This window comes from Corvus hawaiiensis, chromosome 3, assembly GCF_020740725.1.
Source record: "Corvus hawaiiensis isolate bCorHaw1 chromosome 3, bCorHaw1.pri.cur, whole genome shotgun sequence".
NCBI lineage: Eukaryota > Metazoa > Chordata > Aves > Passeriformes > Corvidae > Corvus > Corvus hawaiiensis.
Window position 1 is genome coordinate 64,563,084 of NC_063215.1, and position 11,784 is coordinate 64,574,867.

General features: G+C 43.3%; 2 protein-coding genes across 3 annotated transcripts in view; both read right to left on the reverse strand.

Annotated features, from left to right (window-relative positions):
• The window catches only part of VTA1 (vesicle trafficking 1), a 37,865-nt gene extending 37,137 nt beyond the window's left edge, over positions 1-728 (reverse strand). For both annotated transcript variants that reach the window (XM_048297554.1, XM_048297553.1), the window contains exon 1: positions 548-728. In XM_048297554.1, coding sequence (XP_048153511.1) covers positions 548-656 — 109 coding nt within the window. In that variant the 5' untranslated portion in view covers positions 657-728. The remainder of the gene's footprint in view (positions 1-547) is intronic.
• Positions 729-3,621: 2,893 nt separating this feature from the next.
• GJE1 (gap junction protein epsilon 1) lies at positions 3,622-7,288 on the reverse strand. The gene is made up of 3 exons (XM_048299314.1): positions 7,147-7,288; positions 6,366-6,548; positions 3,622-5,956 (listed from the first exon to the last, which is right to left on the reverse strand). The coding sequence occupies exons 1-3, from the start codon at positions 7,183-7,185 to the stop codon at positions 5,561-5,563; spliced, it is 618 nt and encodes a 205-aa protein (XP_048155271.1). The 5' UTR covers positions 7,186-7,288; the 3' UTR covers positions 3,622-5,560.
• Between the last annotated feature and the right edge of the window lie 4,496 nt (positions 7,289-11,784).

The window sequence follows — 11,784 nt, forward strand, 5'->3', positions numbered from 1 at the left end:
TCCCTTTGAGAACCCCGACCCCGTGCGAATGGGCGGGGCGGGGCAGGAACGGAACGGGAAAGGAAAGGGGAAAGGGAAGAAAAGGAAAGAAAAGGGAAGGGAAGAACTACTATCAGAACTAAAGATTCTCAGACTCAAAATACTTATTCAGGGTTACACAGGACAGGAAGACAAAAAGTCTGAAAAGGTTCTTGAATGCTATTTCTTGCCATACTTCTCAGGACTATCCCATCAGGGCCACTTTGCACGGTGGCGTACGCGCACGCAGCCGGGCTGCCGAATACGCACTACGACTGCGAAGAGCCTTTAACTCCGCAAGCACAGAGAGGATGAAAGGCGAGCGGGGCTGCAGCGGCAGCCGAGCACACCGCGACCACCCCGCACCGCCCAGAGGTGGGGCTTCCCTCCGCCCCCCGTCTCCGCACATCCCACGGGCAGCCCGGGCGGGCAGGGGAGGAGCGCTCCGGCCGGTGCAGCGGCTGGCGGCCGCGGGAGGGAGCGGCGGCCGGGCCCGGCGGGGCGGCGCTGCGGCCGCCTCCTCACTCACAGTAGTACGCCACCACGGGCTCCCGCTTGTCCAGCTCCTGCGCGGTCCGCAGATGGTGCTGGATGCTCTTGAGCTGCGGCGGCAGCGGGGGCAGCGCCGAGGCCGCCATGGCGCGGGAGGCGGCAGCGCCCGGGTCTCGCTCCCGGGTCTCGCTCCCGGGGCTGCCGCGCGCCGCTTCCGCTTCCGGCTCGGGAGCCGTGGGCGGGCGGGCGGCGGGGCGCGGAGAGCGCCCCCTGCTGTCCGGGAGGGGGCGGGCGGGGCCGTCCGTCTGTCCGTCCGTCCGTCCGTGTATGCGGAGCTACAGCTTCGAACGCCACCTGCGTGGCCCCTTAGTGCTTGAAACGCGTCCCACAGCAGCCGTGAGGAAGGGCTGGAGACCTCGGGGCGGCCGGGGCTTCTCCCTGGCCCAGCGGTGGAATGGCAGCCTAGCCCCGGCTGCCCAGGGCTGAGCAGTGACGCCTTCCCCATCCCTTCTGCCTCCCTTCCTTTGGCAGGTCAGCCCAAAGAGCTGTGCAGACCTGGCCTGTGGAGGTACACCTGAAAGTAAAATCCCTTCTCAGACTGAAACATCTTATCCTTGGGCTGTGCCAAGGCTTACCAGAGGTCCAGGAGGCCCTCGGGGGCTGAACTGCACCTTTACATCCTGGCCTCTGCCCTTCATCCCCAAAAACTGTTGTCCACAAAAATCGGATCAGTTACCTGGTGTGCCAATAAATACACACTCGAGAGAGACATTGATTATTCAGAGTTGCGCCAGCCTGGGTGTTTGGTGGTATTCCATAAATCAAGCACCCCAACTATCAACACTTTGCCATTAATACATTTAGCAAACAAAGGTTACAGGTTAACATAGTTTTCTTATCAATTAGTATTCTGTCTTCTGTTAGTTGATGATTCTCTTGCTTCTTATGCTAATTAGTGACCATGCTTAGTCTTTCTCATTTGAGTCATTTTGTTTCTTGGGTCTCTGGTCCATCAGCTGGTGGTCAGGATCTCCCCCTGCCAGAACTACCTTTTACCCAGTGAGAGCTGATTGCAGCACAGTTGCTGAGTTGCCTTATTAGTTTCTTCCTGACTTTGTGAGTTCTGCCAAATGGCCCTGTGGCCTGTAAATTCTGCATTCCTTGTGTCAACTATCAGTGGGCAACCTTCTTCCCAAGATTTGTTAGCCTCCCCCTGGGTCTGAGATCAATGAAGAATGCCAAGCTCTAAACCTGGCAAACAATGTAAACCTGGTAAATGAGGCAATTCTTCTACCAATTTGATTTGTTTTTCTAACACTTGGACATCACTTAGAGCTTGCTTGCTAGCTGCTATCTGTTTTCATGGATTAAATGTCCCTTCTTGTTGATTAGGCTTGAATGTATAGAAAGACTAAACATCAAAAAAAAAATCCTTTCTTAAGAAAATTTTACATATTCCACATTTTGCAATGCTACCATGGCCTGGGTAATAGGACTGGGCTGCTTCTTGCCAGCTGTCAGCAAGCCTGTCAACCCTGGAACATGCATCTTGTAGGACCACCACTTCCCAGATAACTTTTTCTCTGAGGAACCACCAGGGATTTCTGCTTTTGCAGAGAGGGGATGAGAACAGCAAAATAAATGTGAACTGTTGAAACAAAATAGTTTCAAATGGATCTCACAAGTTATTGAAATATAAATTATTTTAGTGTCTATTATCTCATTCCGATGACATTGTTAAAACTATTTTAAAATTTCTTTTAGACAGCCCTTTTGCCAAACCTGTTCTTGATCTCAAAGTGTCTGTTTGCAGGGGAGGAGAATGGCGATGCTCCAGGCCATAAAAAAAGGTGCGTGTTGGATGGAGGCACAGCGTAGGAGAGGTGGCTGCATTGTCTCATTGCTGACATGGGAGAGTGCCAAAAAGGGAACAGAAAGGATATTATGTCTGAACAGAAGAAAGAAATCCATGAAAGGAACAGAACAAGGAGTGGTTGCAGGACTGGGATGCTGTGGTGCTATACTAGAATCTGGGTGGCCCAGAGCAGCTATACCTTTGATGTAAAGGCAATCATGTCACAATTACAGCTCTTTGTTAAGTGAGAACTAAAATGGTCATGATGTCTGACTAGAGACAAAACTGACGGCAAACACATGAGCTGGGGATTGCTTTGAGTGCTATCTGGGAAAATGAGGTGGCTGGAGTGTGGTGGAAAGCAATGAAAAAGTCAAAGCACTTACAGTGCGAACCTGATGTAAGCAACAAAAATGCTTCCTCAGTGTTCTGGGAGACAGGACTTCATGTTCGCTGTGTAAAGAAATAGAATTGAATCAAAGAATCCCCAAGTGTATTATATAATTCCTTTCTAAATGGCAACAAGGAAAAAAATAAGCCTTCGTGATCATCTCAAAGACTTGCTAAGCATTTGAGCAAAAATCAACGCAACACTGAGAAATGCATGAGGGCATATCAATCTCAGAGGGACGAAGGGTGGAAGGAAGCTGATAGAAAACAATGTGAATAAGCATGAAAGTGGTGGGAGTTTGGAAGACTAAGCAAAAGAAAGTTTAGAGACACTTGAGAATACAAAGAGCGCCAGGAAAACAAATGGCAAATATAGGAAATAGGAGTGTTGAAAGCCACAGGGAAATGATTTCTTTACATGGATATAATATCTCCATCAACGTGTTCTAGAAACTAATAGCAGAATCAGGCACAGAAAAACATTTGCACTAAAAGGCAATAATGCACTTTTTCTTTAAAATGAAAAACTGAGGAATTTGACAATTTTAATTCCACAGGAAATGCAGAAAAAAATATTGGTGGTGTATCTCATTTGGAAGAAGGAAAATTTTTAATATGTTCCAGAATTTGACCACAAAAGGAAAGGGCATAGTGGTGGGTAATCCAGCTCCTAAAGCACTCAAGGGATCCTCAGGCAGTCCCACACCAGTACTTGTTCTTCAAGGGTCTTGATGGTAACAGGGATTTAAGGAAGTCCTGAGGGCTTGGGGGTTTTGGCACACCTCTGACCCTTCTGAAGTGTTTGGAAATTTACAGAAGAACAGCAAGCAATGACATATTAAGCACCAGGGAGAATACTGACAAGGTTGTGATTAAGTTATTTTATTATTATACAAATAACTGATTAAGTGGCATTTGTATACCATTGATAACAACTGTACCTGGCACGTGAAAGTAAATTATTTTTCTTAGTAGTTCTATATGCTGTATTTTTTTATAAATAAAAATTTTTTTTACCTGAGATTACAAGTTTCAGTTTGCAATAATAATTCCAGATGGATATTGACATATACAGTGAAAAATTAAACATGTATTAACCAAAGAACATGGCATATTATGCAAACAAGAAGTTAGCACAGTGATTTTTATTCCACTTGCAATGCTTGCAAATATCAAATAATTAATTTAATATTGCATAAATCTGATAGCTTTGACTGGACATTTATTTACGACATGTAACTTATTTCCATGGGGGAAAAATAATATTAATGCTTTAATATATTGAAATATATCATCTTGTTCTTGATCAGCATATTAAAAAAAAATCACACACCTAGTTTTAGCTCACTTTGTTTTACATGGCCCAGATTCAATCAAATCCAAGACACCTAAAACTTTCAATGCCATTTGTGTGATCAGGATTACTTTTGTGGGTGAGAATTGCAAGGCTATGATAATTCAACTGTGTTTGGGACTTATTAACTAACACTTGGTGGTAAAACATTTGGTAAGAATTTTTCCAGACTTTTCTAAACATTTCTGAAATGACCCAAATTCTGTTATCAGGATCCCAGCTTTTTATATTTGAAAAAGGAATGGAAAATGGCTGATTGTTATTATTGCTGTGTGTAGATATTTTATACAGGAAACTACCTTCTCCTTTCTTTCTGATTCTGAAATCTTTTTTATTTCCATTATCTCACTTCAGCACAAGGAAATCACTTCTAAATATGTTTATTAGCTCTTAAGAAGAAACTGTTGCACACAAAAACATCTGATACCTATATACCTTTGACACCTAACCTAACCAAATGCACTTACTGCATAGAATAATTTTAATATGCAGACTTCTTTTTTCATTGTTATTCTAGCAACTTTAGTCACAGCAAGAAGAAGTTAGATGTGACACAAACAGCAGAAAATTCTGTGGGCTCAATTCCACAGTCACACACAAGCAAAACTCACTGAAATCAAGTCATGATTGGGCCTAGGAATGGCTTTTTTCCGAGATTTTATTTTGACACTTCTAAGCCACTTAAGCAAAATTGTCAAGAAGCCCTTTTCCTCCTTCAAAATGTGATCATACTAAATTGGTAAAAATCTTCTGCGTGGTAAGCCAAAACAGGAGGGTAAGGCATTGCAGTCAGCACAAAGAATACCATGCTACTCTTTCACTTTTAGAAGGAGATTCTGAGCCAGCAGGTGACAGTAGCTGAGCCTCTGCAGAGTGAAGCTGGTATCCATGGATATGTTGTCACCACAGCCTAACCAGGAGTCTCTGCCCCTGGGGGCTGAGATGCAGGTTGCATCTCAGTGGCACTGCTTGGGAAGATGCTTGAATGCTTTCTGGTACCCAGAGAGTATCCACCATTATTGCTCAATTCTCAAGCCATAAGAACATGTAAGAAATTTGCAATAGTTTTTCCTGAAAGGGCAATGACCTTATTAGCTCCAATGGCATGTGTTCAGAAAAGTTGTGAATAGAAGTGTGTTTATAAATAACCTTCTCCACACACACAGACACTCCCCTGGAGGCAGAACTATCGTATGTGGCAGGTCATGAAAATATATTGCTCTTGGAGACCTCAGTGCCTTTGGCCTTGACATGGAAACAAAGATTATTCTAAAACAGTGTTTTAGATAAGGAGTTCAGGTCAAATGACTATTCTGCCTCAGTAATATTAAGTGTGGTTCTCCTCTGCAACACTGCATAGAGGCCAGGAGATGATTTGTGATTTGTGGTTTGAAATCATTGTTACAAGACTGTAGGTGGACAGGGCGGTAAATGAGTACGTGTGGTTGACATCACTGAGTTTTTAAGAAACCTAGCCTTCTACATGAGATCTCAAAAATTTCAGCAACACACAAGATCACTGTAATCACAGTAAATGTGTACATTGCAATAAGAAAAATCGTCTTTTCAAAGTGCTCTGGCACCATGCACCGGGTAATGTTAAACTTTTTTTCAAGTGCTCCCACATCACACATGTAGATTGCGTTCACTTTGAAACCAAAGAGCTGAATCTGAAGCCAAAAAGCCACAACTTCAAGGACAATCCTTAAGAAAACAGAGAATATATAAAAACCGGTGTAGGATGACTTTTGGAGAATATCTTCCTGTTTGATGCTCTTACAAGCAGCATAAAGGTGAAAAAAGGCTCCAGGTACCAGTACAATCACCAGCTGTAATGCCCAGAAAACCTAAAATGTAGCAGAAATGTAGCTGTCAGATCATTTACAACTGCATTGGGACAGCTAAAACACATGCATATTGGAACATTTTGCAAGTCTGTTTTAAATATATATCAAATGTATAAGCACTTAGATGACAATAAAAGTAAAAAGCAGTTATGTTTTGACTTGAAAAGTTTAGTTGGTTTCTGAAACATGAGGATTGTTTTGAAGGAAAGGAAGCACAGCTCCCTATTTAGTCACTGATAAAGGAAAATATTAAAAGGAAAATATTAATGAAAAATCTAGTTATAATTAGCCTAGTTAACTATAATTAGTCAGTTAGTACTTATATGGAACAATCACGTTTTAATTTTTGCAGTTTACTTTCTTAACACTGGATTTTTATAATGAAAAAATAACAGAAAAAGATCATTACCTGAGGAGTTATCGGTCTGAACTGGTTGTAACAGAAAAGATTAACCTCTCTCTTGTCTGGGTCACAGCTGAAATGCAAGGCCTCATTTCCATAAACAGCAAAGCCCAAAACACCAAGGAAAAACATTCGAATTGAGCCAAAAAAAAGAGTGTGGAATTGACCAATTACCGTTGGCGGCCTGAGCTGCAAATCAGAGGGTTCATTCAACATAAAAAAATAAAAATGAACAGTGTTATTGTTGGAGGTCTACTGGCTTTTTTTCACTATCCAAAGTATTTATTTTATTCTACTTGTTTTAAAAAGAGAGAGTTTGTCTATGCTCTAGAGAGCAGTAGCTCTCTAACAAAATAATGTCTTAGAACACTTTATTGTTCCTACTAACTTTATATAAATGTTAATTTGTCTAGCACTTGCCAGTTCATTTGTTTCACTGCCTTTATCTGTATTCCGCTGCTGCAGAAGGCGCCAGACGGAGCTGAACGCTTCGACCCAAAGTCTATTCGTTTTGCTGTTGTACTGATTCATTCACATGATGTCAGGTGATGGCAAAGCACAGACCGCCGTGCCACCATCAAACCTAAACATGCTTAGAGCCATACTTATTCCCGCAAATTAAAGCTTCCCCCGAAGGGGCAATTCCAGCCCCGTGCTCGGGCCGAGAGCGCAGGCGGGCGGCACCGCTGGCCCGTGCGCGGGGCGGGGGCGCGGCGGGGTCCCCGCGCGGTTTGGGGCCGGACCCCCCGCTCCGGTCGGGGCCAGGGGGGCGCCCCCGCGTACTCACACATCCCTCCGAGAAGCTCCGGATGTAGTTGGGGGACATGGCTGGGGAAGGTGCCCTGTGTGGGCGGCGGCCGGAGCCGGAGCCCGCCCTGGCCCCGGCCTCGGCCCCGGCCCCGGCCCCGGCCCCGGCTCGCTCCGCCCTTTGTCCCCGGGCGGGCCCCTGCTCTCGGGCCGGCAGCGGGCGCAGCAAAAGCGGGGCCGGCGGGCGCCCGGCGATAATCCCCGGGCAGCACCGTCAGCAGCGCCGGCCGCCACCGCCGCCCCGCCGCCGGCTGCGCCCCTGCCCCGCTGCCCCTGCCCCGCTGCCCCACGCCAGCCTTTCACCGCCACCCCGGGGTACCCGCTGTACCGACCATCACCCCCGCCCGGCCCCGGAGCCGCTCCCCGCCCCGGTCCCCATCCTCGTCCCGGTTGAGGCCCCGGCGCAGCGCTCTCGGAGCTGCCGCCGGCGGGAAGATCCGAGACCCGGCTAGCCGGAGCATCTAGATCTTACTAACTTTTTGACCAAGTCCACTAAAAAAGGATGCAGCAGGACTTGGAAGCCGTAGATCCACGATTCTGAATTCAAAGAAACAGAAATTGAATTAATACAAATAAATATTAACCACTTCAAAATTGCTACAAATAACTTAATGGCAATAATTGCTATTAATAATTTGCCAGCCTACTCAATATGTGAGGTTGAAGGAGCTCCAGAAGAGCTGTGCATGCGAGTCCATGCATGCGACAGACACTCCTACTGGTAAATTGCCGCAAGGATGTACTTCAACTCAGTAGTTTGAATGCAGTGGGAGTTCTATGGGAAGATGGAGAGAGGAAGGATGGAGATGGGAAACCAGTAAAGGGGAAATGCTAATTTGTCATTCACTCACTGGTATGCAGTAGTTTATTTGGCGTGCACAGGAAAGTGAAATCCAGTCACCAAATCCAGAGAGGGGTAGTTACTGTTTTGCCTCTAAACTCAAAAGAGAGCCTCCCTTGTAACTGGCTGCAGCATGACTTCAAGCTGATGTATCAAAAAGCATTGTTCCCCCTGTCATGTGTGCTCATAGGCATGGAAACATAGGCAGAAGAAGGGAAGTGATGGGAATTGGTGTTCATTTTACGTATGGATTTAGCTGTTGTGTCTCTAAAAGGTGCCTCAATGACTGTATTAATGACATGGTTGAAATAACTGTTGTAAGACATCAGAATGCCCTCTGTAAAGGAACCTGCTGTGCATCTACTGAAGTAGCTAAATTAGAAAGAAGGTGAAAAGTGCTTCAATAAGTGCATGTTATTTACTCAGCTCCTAGTTCAGGCAGTTAATGAAATGTCTGTCTCCTGGAGTACTGTAAAAGGTGCTGTATCGGTAGCACTCAGACTGGGTTTCCAAGCTTTTTATAATGCAGTCTGCTGCTCTCCTGCATAGAGAGAATGCTGAGGTTTGTGTATGTCAAATGAACTAAAAGCAGTAATGTCTCACAGTGGTGTGTGATTTGCAATAAAGTACTGTGGTTCTCAGGATGTGTGACTAACCTTCACCAAAACGCAGTGATTGTGGTTACAGTGAATTGTTTTCCGATACATAATACATATGGAGCTTAATTATCATCCAAATGCAATTTTAGTGTTCCCACAATACTATGAAATGACTAAATTAGTTCAGCATGTTTAATATCAGTAATATTTCAATAATTTAATTATTTTAAAATGTGAATTGCCTATTGAAAACCTGCTGTTGAGTGTACTTCAAAAATCGTTGCATTTGTATTTATTAGGATCTCTTTAAATAGAAATGTTTAAAAACACAAAAGGAGTTCACAACAACTCCAAGTTTCGAAATGGAGATGGATCTTTCAATGCTTTTTATTATGCTTGGTATAGTAGTTATTATTTGCACATCAATTGATGAACATGAACCCATGAAGTTTGTTCAGCATTTGATTCCACTATAGATAGAAACAATATTTCAGAACACATTTTAGGTAACAGTCTGCATTATACAAATGCTACTTTGTATATTTTTATTTTTCGGTGAGAATCACATGATTACTTACCTGACTGGATTGTGTAATATAAGACAATCAACAATCAACCTCGGTGACAGTATAGAAACTTGAATTTCTGTCCTGTGATAAAAGCGCTAAAAGAAGACTTAGCTGGCAATGCTCTGATTTTGTTCTAGGAACCCATAAGGAACGCAGCTGCATTGAAATACAAAAAAATTAATTCTGGAGAGGTTGTCAGATAAACCCAATACAAACCCCATGGGTGTCTGCAGTGAAACCCCACTGAGTGTGATGAATGGGCCCACAATAAAATTGTCACTTTCTTTGAAGTGGCTCCAGTGTCATGTGAGCTCAAGCACAGGAATTCCATTATCTTCGCACTAGGAGGAACTAATAACAATGTTTTTCTTTTGTCATGCGTGTTCAATGATGTGCTTCGTAACACCACATTAGGAGGATAACTTGAGATGGAAGTAGAGTAAGCTGGCATTGTGCAGTCCTTTTGAGTGCACTCTGCCAAGGGAACTCAAGCCATTCCTTGGGACTTCCTTGACAGAAAATCATTATTTGTTTTGAGTCTATAAGAGCAGCTGTGTGTTAGTTGTCTATCAAGGACAAATGGGATGGAAGTGGTTGATATTGCATTTGTTTCTAAGTGAACCTGAAGCCTGGCTTTTGACTTCCGTTTGCAGCTCAGTGGTGTGCTGTTTAACCTTTTAATGAGTTGAAGTCCTACTGAATAATCAGAGTAAAACAAATGGAATCTAAATGCATGCATAAAGCTGCAGTTGAGCTTAGAGGGATGAGCTGCACATTTAACATTAAGCACCCAATTCATTGCTTCACTAATGTGGTTAAATGTAATGGCACCTATTATCCTCGTGCCATGAATAAAACAAGCACCATGAAAATGCTACAAAAAATTGAATTGGCCTCAATAAGATAAAGTTTTGTTTGCCAAAAGAGAGCTTGCATGTCTGAATATTGGAGAAAGCCATTTCTGCTAGTTTTCCAGCTTTGTCTAGTACTGGAAGCACCTGAATTTCCATTTTTGTTTGCAGAGTTCCCTCCATCAAAATAAGAAAGCCTCTATGGAAGTAACAAGAAAGAAAACATGAGTGACATGAGTTATTGTACTTTTGACTGTCTGGAAGACGCTACTCTTTACTACAATACATGCCACTTATTCCAACTGTATCTACTGATCTAATGTGTGATACTAAAAAATTTATTGAAGATTTGGTTCCTAATGCTCAGTGTTTAAAATCAAGTAGTATTTGTTCCTTGGTTGTTGCCTTGTTTCTTTTTAATATTTGACTGAAGATCAGGCCTTCAAACATGATCACTTCCAGGGCTCCACTTGAACCCAGTTTTCATTTAATGTGCAAGTACACATACATAATTAAAGGCTGCTTACTGCAGATAGTTTTGGTGGCAGATACGCTTGGCTCTTTGAGGGACTACACATGTTGTGATGTGCAAATCTGGAATTAGCCCTGGAATTACTAAGTGCCTTGAGCTGCATAAATGCATGAAGAGTGTTTTTTCCTGTGAGACCCACTTCTCGGTAGAGGGCGTTTGTGAGATGCCTGGAATTCCTCATTCCTGCGTGAACTGATTCTGAGTCCCTACATTTGGGAATTACTGATGAACTGGATTTGCCTCTCATGCCTCCAGGTTGTTGTGGTTTCTGCCCCATGGTGTTGGACTCCCGGATGCACTCCATCTGTGGTGGCTGGTTGTGCCTGTCCAGTTTCTTTCCCACTGGGGAGACTTACCTGTGGCACTCTCTCCCTCACTGTTGTGCCAAGTACTGTGTCACAGCTGCACAGGGAAATTGTCTCTAGCTGTAATCTGAAATAACATCTAAAGACATGGGTGGACTCTTGTTTGAAAAGAGAATAATGAACAGTTTGTGTGTGGAGATCTCAATTCTGACTGGTTTGTGTCAGAGTCTGTGGATCTTCCCCACACACGCCTTTTCACCTCTGCAGGAAATTATATTCATACTGTTCAAGTGTATTCCATTGTCTTTACACAGGCATCTGTTGAACAACATTAGAAGCATAATCTAACTTTCTGTTTTCCCTGAGCTGGAGACACTCACTTTCTTCAAAGCTGATTTCCTTGCTGTTCAGAGTTCTGAAAAATATAGTCTAGATAAAATCAAATGCTGATAAAAATCAGGAATATAAATTTGCACTGAAAATGTTTCTAATTCCTCAGCCTTAGGAATTCATCCTGTTAACTGAAGGACAGATAAAATTTACTAGGATAGAAGAAATTCTTCTGAAAGGCAGCAGTAGGAGTGGTGGTGGTGTACAACGAAAAGCAAGGGGTCTCACCTCTCTCCATGCAAACTGCAATAAGTTTATACCAATAGAAGTTTTTAAAGTGTTCTTTTGTTGATATTCATGCAAAAAGACTCAACTTCCTCTTGTCCCAAGAAAATCAATATTAAAGACATGTTGAATTTAAACTATTCTCCCAATGGGAATCATATTGTTTGTTCATATATAAACATATTTCCATACAAATTAGCAAAAGGACCATACTTTCAGTGTTGAAGTTTACCTCAGTGTTAAAGACATACTGGATCCAGCCAGTGGGAACCAAAAAGACTGATTTGGAGTGTTAGCAGAAACATG

Coding starts and splice junctions, on each gene's coding strand:
- GJE1 (XM_048299314.1), bottom strand. CDS start 7,185: ATGTCCCCCAACTACATCCGGAGCTTCTCGGAGGGATGT. Junction 6,549..7,146: donor GGAGCTTCTCGGAGGGATGT/GTGAGTACGCGG, acceptor TCTGATTTGCAG/CTCAGGCCGCCAACGGTAAT. Junction 5,957..6,365: donor TCAGACCGATAACTCCTCAG/GTAATGATCTTT, acceptor GCTACATTTTAG/GTTTTCTGGGCATTACAGCT.